The sequence below is a fragment of the Staurois parvus genome, unplaced genomic scaffold, assembly GCF_062004578.1.
Source record: "Staurois parvus isolate SC_StPar_1 unplaced genomic scaffold, SC_StPar_1.0 ptg000382l, whole genome shotgun sequence".
Lineage (NCBI taxonomy): Eukaryota > Metazoa > Chordata > Amphibia > Anura > Ranidae > Staurois > Staurois parvus.
In genome coordinates, this window is record NW_028318178.1 from 32,118 (window position 1) to 41,485 (window position 9,368).

Consider the following 9,368-nt stretch of genomic DNA (forward strand, 5'->3'; position numbering starts at 1 on the left):
TTCATCAATTTTATTTGGTGCTATTTTTAAATGAATTAAGGTGAAATGGTTTTCACTGGCAGATGTAAATATGGATGTAGATGCAGATAACCATTGTACTCCTGGTTTTATACTGTTTCCATTTGGTTTTATCGTAGTTTTATTATAATGCTTCTTTCCAAAGCTTGGCCTGCTTTAATGATAAAAACTGTCCTTTCCCTTTACTGAAACCCATTTTATTCTGCATACATTTTACAACATATTCCTGTCTGAGCAGAAGGAAACTTCAGTGTTATTAATGAAATCTGAATTTTTATATTACAGCAGCTGCTCAGCCAGGGACAGAGATATTTAACTTGCCAGCTGTCACTACCTCGGGTAAGACCAGTTAAGTGTCATTCTGTGTTTCAACTTTTTGAGCAAATATTTTCTGCTTTAAGTAGGTGCACTTATATTTTTCTGCTCCCCTCCCCAGCACTTCAGTATAGATTATACTTATAGAAAACATCTGTTCTGAGATCTCCACTATATAATGTGTCTGCCCCCTGTCTAATATCTTCAGGGCTGTACCACAAATACCATTCCCTTTGGTGGAAGGTTCACCTATGGGTACAGCTTTGATGATTTCCACCAGAAGCTGTGCTGTGCATAGAATTTTGCACACAGGGTTGTAGGTAAGTAACCTGTACTAAACCGTCTGGATGGTGGAGTGTAGAAGGGGATACATAAATACAACCTTCTTTTTAAAGTTTATAACCAGATGTTTAGCCGCATACTGCTTTATCCACTTTATGTTTAGTTTTAGTTTATTCCTATTTTAAACTATATACAGTGGGGGGTTTTTGGGATGTTGTAAGAATAAATACATATCTTGAGATCTTACTGACTTTTATTTATGGAAGTTCATAGACTTTGTAGCAATAGTACTTTCTGTCCTGTATAAATTGATTAGATAAGCAGAAAGCATGCATTTTTGTATAGATGTTTTTTTTATTTTTTAACACAATTTTCTAAATTACATTTCTATGACAGTGGGGTGATGGGATATTTTTCAATATATAATTAGGTCCATATATATTTGGACACAGGCACAATTTCATACTTTTGTGGCTCTGTATGTCACCAGAATAAATTAAAAGGAAACAATCCAAATGAATTTGAAGTGCAGTCTTTCAACTTTAATACATGGGTTGAACATAAATATCAAGTACAGATTTTAGGAACTGCAACTATTTTTATACACAGTCCCTCCATTTTCAGGGGCTCAAATGTAATTGGATGAATGAATATAATCATAAATAAAATGTTCATTTGTAATATTTTGTTCAGTTATCCTTTACTGGCAATGACTGCCTGAAGTCTGGAACCCATGGACATTACCAAAGAGTGGGTTTCCTTCTTTCTGGTGCTTTGCCAGGCTCTAACTGCAGCTGTCTTCAGTTCTTTGTGGGCCTTTCTGCATTTAGTTTTGCCTTCAGCAAGTGAAATGCATGCTCAATTGGGTTGAGATCAGGTGATTGAGTCGGCCATTGCAGAATATTCCACTTCTTTTCCTTCAAAAGCTCCTGGGTTGTTTTTCAGTGTGTTTTGGATCATTGTCCATCTGTAATGTGAAGTGCCGTCCAATCAACTTTTCTGTATCTGGGCTGACAGTACATCTGTAAACACTGCAGAATTCAATAAACACCAATGACCCAGTGTCACTGGAAGCCATGCATGCCCATGCCATCACACTGCCTCCACCATGTTTTACAGATGACGTTGTGTGCTTTGGATCATGAGGTGTTCCAAGACTTCTCCACACTTTTTTCTTCCCATCATTCTGGTACAGATTAATCTTAGTTTCATCCATCCAAAGAATGCTTTTCCAGAACTGGTCTGGCTTTTTTAGATATTTTTTTTTGGAAAAGTCTAATCTGGCTTTTCTATTCTTCAGGCTTATGAATGGTTTGCACCTTGTGGTGAACCCTCTGTATTTGCTCTCATGAAGTCTTCTCTTGATTGTAGACTTTGACAATGATATGCCCACCTTCTGGAGAGTGTCCGTCAATTGTTTGTTGTGAATGGGTTTTTCATTACCATAGAAAAGATCCTGCGATCATCCACTGCTGTTGTCTTCCGTGGACGTCTATGCTTTTTATGTTGCTGAGCTCACCAGTACGTTCTTTCCTCAAAATGCAGCAAACTTGATTTGGCCACTCCTAATGTTTCTGCTATCTCTCAGATTTATTTGTTTTGTTTTTGAAGCCTTACAATGGCCTGTTTCACTTGCATGGACAGCTCCTTTGAACGCATGACGTAAGTTCACAGCAATAGATTCCAGATGCAAATACCACACTTAGAATCAACTCCAGACCTTTTACCTGCTTAATTGATGAAGAAATAACGAAGGAGTAGCCCACACCTGGCCATTAAACAGCTTTTGATTCAATTGTCCAATTACTTTTGGTCCATTGAAAAAGGGGGATGGCTACTCTTAAGAGCTGTAATTCCTAGACCCTTCCTGCAATTTGGATGTACATACCCTCAAATTAAACCTGAGAGTGTGCACTTTGTCCATATCCATTATATAACTATAGCTTGAATATGTTTTGGTAAGTACCTGAAGGAAACTAAAATTGTGCCTGTGTCCAAATATATATGGACCTAACTGTAAGTCATCCAGTATCTGGAGAGTAAGATGATGAAATTGGGCAGCTAAGTGGTTAGCAGTCTGCTTGGCAGCACTAGGGTCATTGGTTTGAATACCAACCAGGGCATAACCTGCCTGGAGCCAGCATGTTCTCCCTGTGCCTTTGTTGTTTTCCTCTGGGTACTTTAGTTTCCTCCCACACTCCAAAGACATGCTGGTAGGTTAATTGGCTCCTGTCTAAATTGGCCCTAATATCTGTATTTATGATTATGAGTTCGGGACCTTAGATTGTGTGCCCCTTGAGGGCAGGGTCTGATGTGAAAATATTGGGGGGAATATATATATATATATATATATATATATATATATATATATATATATATATATATATACACACACACACATACATACACACACGTGTACAGTGCCTTGAAAAAGTATTCATACCCCACATTTTGCCATGTTACAACCAAAAACGTAAATGTATCTTATTAGGATTTTAAGTGATAGACCAACACAAAGTGGCACATAATTGTGAAGTGGAAGGAAAATGATAAATGGTTTTCAACATTGTTTTACAAATAAATATCTGAAAAGTATGGCGTGCATTTGTATTCAGCCCCCTTTACTCTAATACCCCTAACTAAAATCTAGTGGAACCAGTTGCCTTCAGAAGTCACCTAATTAGTAAATAGACTCCACCTGTGTGTGATTTAATCTCAGCATAAATACAGCTGTTGTGCAAAGCCCTCAGAGGTTTGTTAGAGAACTTTAGTGAACAAATAGCATGAAGGCTAAGGAACACACCAGACAGGTCAGGGATAAAATTGTGGAGAAGTTTAAAGCAGGGTTAGGTTATTAAAAAAAATCCCAAGCTTCGAACATCTCACGGAGCACTGTTTAATTCATCATCCAAAAATGGAAAGAGTATGGACCAACTGCAAGTCCACCAAGACATGGCCATCCACCTAAACTGACAGGCCAGGCAAGGAGAGCATTAATCAGAGAAGCAGCCAAGAGGCCCATGGTAACTCCTGGAGGAGCTGCAGAGATCCACAGCTCAGGTGGGAGAATCTGTCCACAGGACAACTATTAGTCCTACACTCCACAAATCTAGCCTTTATGGAAGTGTGGCAAGAAGAAAGACACTGTTGAAAGAAAGCTGTAAGAAGTCCCTTTTGCAGTTTGCAAGAAGCTTTGTGGGGAACACAGCAAACACGTGGAAGAAGATTCTCTGGTCAGATGAGACCAAAATTGAACTTTTTGGACTAAAAGCAAAACGCTGTGTGGCAGAAAACTAACACTGCATGTCACCCTGAACACACCATCCCCACCGTGAAACGTGGTGGCAGCATCATGTTGTGGAGATGCTTTTCTTCAACAGGGACAGGGAAACTGGTCAAAGTTGATGGGAAGATGGATGGAGCCAAATTCAGGGCAAGCTTAGAAGAAAACCGGTTAGAGTCTGCAAAAGACTTGAGACTGGGGCAGAGATTCACCTTCCAGCAGGACGACGACCCTAAACATACAGCCAGAACTACAATGGAATGGTGTAGATCAAAGCATATTCATGGGTTAGAATGGCCCAGTCAAAGTCAAGACCTAAATCCAATTGAGAATCTGTGGCAAGACTTGAAAATTGCTCTCCATTCAATCTGACAGAGCTTGAGCTATTTTACAAATTAGAATGGGCAGAAATGTCCCTCTCTAGATGTGCAAAGCTGGTAGAGACATCCCCAAAAAGACTTGCAGCTGTAATTGCAGCAAAAGGGGGTTCTACAAAGTATTGACTCGGGGGTTGAATACTAATACATGCCACACTTTTCAGATATTTATTTGTAAAAAATTATTATTTTTCTTCCACTTCACAATTATGGGCCACTTTGTGTTGGTCTATCACATAAAATCCCAATAAAATACATGTGTTTTTGGTCGTAACATGACAAAATGTGGAAAATGTTGTGTGTGTAATAAATATCTGTGGCGCTGCCTAAATTGTTGACACTACACAAGTACCTGTAATAATAAAACTTACTTATGTGCAAGCCCCTTATACTGTGTGTGCTATATGCCGAAGCCTCCATGACCTGTCAGATTTTCCTTCACCAAAGGGACCAGTCAAAATAAACAGGACTGCAACTCCAAATGGACTCTGTTGCTGCAAGTCACGTTCATGTTGGATTTGCCACATCAAATCCCACCCAGCATGTATAATTTAAATGTTGAAAATGCATACATATCTAAGAATTGTTAATGCTTTAGGTCATTATTTTATTTACCTGGAAATTAATATTTCATGCCTCTCTTACATATCTCACCTATTTTTCTTTCCCTGAATTTACCTTTTAACATTTCTCTCGTATGTACAGGTACCATCAGCTCCCGAGGTCATTCCTTTGCTGATCCTGCCAGTAATCTTGGTCTAGAGGATATTATCCGCAAAGCTTTAATGGGCAATTTTGATGACAAGTCAGATGATCATGGTGTCCTAATGGGGGTATCACAAGGCAGTGCTTCAGGGTCTTCAAGTAATGATCCTCGTAGAGAGGAAGCAAATCCCTCGCCCAATTCAGGTTAGTACTTAAAACGCAAAAGAAGACCGGATGTCCCTTATTTTATCTGGCATTTTCTATTACCCAACTGCTGGACAATGAGCCAAAATCTGCAAAGAAGGCTTGTTTCAGACATGTGAACATTTTATAAAGTTTATATTTTATGATCTACAAATCTTGGTAAAGAAAAATCACTTGGTGAGAATAATTATAAACATCAAACCTGGGTGCTTCCCGCATATTCAGCTGTTCTCTGTCTTGATGCTTGACATGCCTTGTGGTTCTGTTGAATGTGTGCTCTACCTAGAGTTACTTGCTTCCAGTACATTTTAACTAAACCAACGCATGTTTCTGTTGACAGGCATCTATTATGTCAAACAAAAGCTTTTGTAAGATGCATTTGCATGTTAAAAAAAAAAAAAAAAAATAGTGCTGATCTTTTTATGCCCAGGGCTAATTGAATGCCTGGTTGCACAGGCCAAATTTAGCAGCGTCAGAATGTGTTGGTGAACATGATAATATTTCTAATATGCATACCTAAAAATGTTTCAAATCTTTTGAACATACACCGATCAGCCTTAACATTATGATCATCTAACTAACATTGACTAGGTCCCCTTTTGCTGCCAAAACAGCCCTGACCCACTGAGGCATTAACACCACTAGACCTCAGCAGATATGCTTTGTGTATCTGGCCCCAAGCAGTCAGTACTGTCAGTAGCAGATCCTTTTATGTCGAGGTGGGGCCTCAATGGATCGGACTCGTTTTTCCCGACACATCCCACAGATGCAGTGGTGTATTTAGGTTTTGTGCTGCCCTAGGCAACACAAAAATCGTCTGCCCCCACGGACACTGACCAACACAACCCCCCTTCCCCTCCTGTGGAGAGAGCCTGACATTGACCAACAGCACCCCTGCCCCCCTCCTGGGAGAGCCTTCCACTATACCACCCCACCCACCCGGCAATAGAGAGACCCTCATCTTTACAGCTCCGGACATCAGGCTCTATATACACCATCAAGCAGCCTCTCTTGCATCCGACCAGGTTCCCATGGTGTGCGTGTCCCTTCTTCTGGAGGGAGGTACTGCCCCCTTGAAAAATGCCGCCCTAGGCAAGTGCCTTATTTGCCTTGTGGTAAATACACCTCTGCACAGATACTCAATTTCAGCTACAGGAACAACATGTTCATTTGCTGCCTAATATATCCCACCCATTTTCAGATTCCATTTTAACAAGATAATCACTATTATTCAATTTAACTGTCTGTGGTCATAATGTTATGGCTTATCGGTGTATATACATATGGTGGTCAGGAAGAGGTTAAGTGATAGTCATTGTCCCTTATCAGCCCTATTTCAAAGGTTTAGTGTCAGGATAGTCTTGAATCTTGGAAAAAAAAAAAAAGTGCTGACTCTCCAGGTTTACATTACAGTTTCTGCATTACAGTGCCAGCAGTGCTTGGTTCCTGCCCCTGAACTTAGTAAAGGGCAGAAGGCTGAAAACCCCCTCTAATATATACATAATTTGTGCAGTAGTTGGCATACTGTCTTCTAGTAGTTCGCTAATGGATTTTTGTTAGTTGTTCATAAAAATGTCTTATTGTTGAAGTACAGCTAAATGATTGTATCTGTTTTTTTCAGGGTCCACTCAATTCCCATTCAACCCATTGACTATGGGGATGCTGAATAGCACTCCTCCATCTTCTATGGCCTCCACCATAACACAGAGTTCTGCCCACCAACAAAGCAGGATATGGGAGCGAGAGCCGGCGCCGCTCCTCTCATCACAGTATGAAACCCTATCGGACAGCGATGACTGAAACCCTTTGAACTAAAAATGTGTACGACTAAGGGTTCCAATGGCGATGTTTATATATTCATAGCCTGAAAGACTTTCTCTAATGAGAGCCACAGGCTGAAGAGCACGGGGCCACCTTCCTACACAGGGAATCATACAGCTGTGTAAAATATTTTAAATGGATATCAGCCTGTCATTCCCAGGCCAACTACTAGCAGAATGTAATTAGTAAAGATTTAAAGGTCCACGTTAATATGTAAAGAAGTTTCAAAGGAACAGTGGATAATTTGATGCCTACCAATTCACAGCTATTTGTAAAGAAAAACAAAATGTCTTTAATTCTCTTCTGTAAATATTTGCAGTGGTTTATTATTTTTTCTTTGCTCTAGTATGGTGTATGTATGTTTAAATCAATACCACCCCCTAAGAGGAACTTTTTGTTTTGTAATTTTTTTTTATTTTTTTTTTTTCTCTGGACTTGCTTCCTAGATGGCAGACAGCCAATTCTAATTACATTATTTGTCCTGCACCTTATAACTGCCCACTTAAGATTTGATGTCCATCTAGCAGGTCATGCCTAGAGAGCAGAAGAGACACTTCTTAGTCATTTGAGGTGAGATGATGGCACCACTTTTAAAACCATTGGAAAGTTTCCAGCTTTTCATTTTTAACTCGTGTCAAAACACATCTGATAAGTCTAGCACTCACACTGCTGATGTTATCTCCTCATGGTCTTAAAAAAAAAAAAAAAAACCACATGAAAAAAAAAAGATTTTAATATTTCTTTTATCAGACCTACCACATGGAAGAAGCTTTTCTGCACTAGCAATGACAATTGCAAAATCGTGTCTGTGAATTTTAGGTTCCAATTGTTTTTATCCTTTGTAGGAATATATTCTCCAGGGAAAACAATAGGTGTATGTGTATAGGCAGGATTGTCGCCAATCTCAAGACTGACTGATTGGTACATTAGATGCTTTTTTTTTTTTTTTCCCCTCACGGCATTCATTTAATTCTATACATGGATTGTAATAAAATGTTTTCGCGCAAAACAAGATGTCTGTTTATTATTTTACATGTGTTTTGAGCACTACAAACTGAGTAGCAATGTTAGGTTTGTAAGAAGCTCTCGTGATTGTTATCTTAGAGCTCTTACAGCAATGGTCTTCAAACTGTGGCCCTAGAGCCTGATGTGGCCCTTTGCTAGCCTTTATCTGACCCTTGGGGCACAATTCCTCCTACTGATACCAACAGTGGGGCATAATTCCTGTCACTGATAGCAATAGTGGGGCACTATTCATCCCACCAATACCAATGGTAGGGCACTCTTCCTGCAATTACAGCTGCAGATCTTTTTGGATATGTCTGTTCCAGCTTTGCACATCTAGAGAGGGACATTTTTGCCCCCTTCTACTTTGCAAGTAGCTCAAGCTCTGACAGATTGGATGGAAAGCGTCTGTAAACAGCGATTTTCAAGTCTTGCCACAGATTCTTAGTTAGAAGTCAAAGTTCAGACCTAAATCCAACACATGAATATACTTTGATCTAAACCATTCCATTGTAGCTCTGGCTGTCTGTTTAGGGTCGTTGTCCTGCTAGGTCAACCTCTGCCCAAGTCTTTTGTAGACTCTAACAGGTTTTCTTCTAAGATTGCCCTGTATTTGGCTCCATCCATCTTCCCATCAACTCTCGCCCTGCTGAAGAAATGCATCCCCACAACATGATAATGCCACCACCATGTTTCACAGTGGGGATGGTATGTTTGGGGTGATGTGCAGAGTTAGTTTTCTGGCAAACATAGCATTTTCCTTTTTAAACAAAAAGTTACATTTTGTTCTCATCTAACCAGAGCACCTTCTTCCACATGGCTTCTCGCAAACGAGCCTTCTTATGACTTTCTTTCAACAATGACTTTTTTTTCTTGCCACTCTTCCATAAAGGCTAGATTTGTGGAGTGCACAACTAATATTTGTCTTGTGGACAGATTCTCCCACCTGAGCTGTGGATCTCTGCATTTCCTTCAGAGTTACCATGGGACTCTTGGCTGCTTCTCTGATTAATGCTCTCCTTGCCCGGCCTGTCAGTTTAGGTGGACAGCCTTGTCTTATTAGGTTTGCAGTTGTGCCATACTCTTTTCATTTTAAGATGATGGAGTGAAATGTCCAAAGCTTGGGATATTTTTTTTTTTTATAACCTAACCCTGCATTAAACTTCTCCACAACTTTATCCTTGACCTGTCTGGTGTGTTCCTATGCCTTCATGATGCTGTTTGTTCACTAATGTTCTCTAACAAACCTCTGAGGGCTTCACAGAAAAGCTGTGTTTATACTGAGATTAAATTACACACAGTTGGACTCTATGTTCTAATTAGGTGACTTCTGAAGGCAATTGGTTCCACTAGATTTT

At 39.8% G+C, this 9,368-nt stretch overlaps 1 protein-coding gene across 1 annotated transcript in view; it reads left to right on the top strand.

Annotated features, from left to right (window-relative positions):
* LOC149455908 (nuclear receptor corepressor 1-like) overlaps nt 1–8,017 on the top strand; it is a gene marked incomplete at its 5' end in the record, with an annotated part of 39,883 nt that extends 31,866 nt beyond the window's left edge. The window contains 3 exons of the mRNA XM_089685724.1: nt 304–357; nt 4,981–5,184; nt 6,806–8,017. Coding sequence (XP_089541850.1) covers nt 304–357; nt 4,981–5,184; nt 6,806–6,984 — 437 coding nt within the window. The remainder of the gene's footprint in view (nt 1–303; nt 358–4,980; nt 5,185–6,805) is intronic.
* Nucleotides 8,018–9,368: the final 1,351 nt, after the last annotated feature.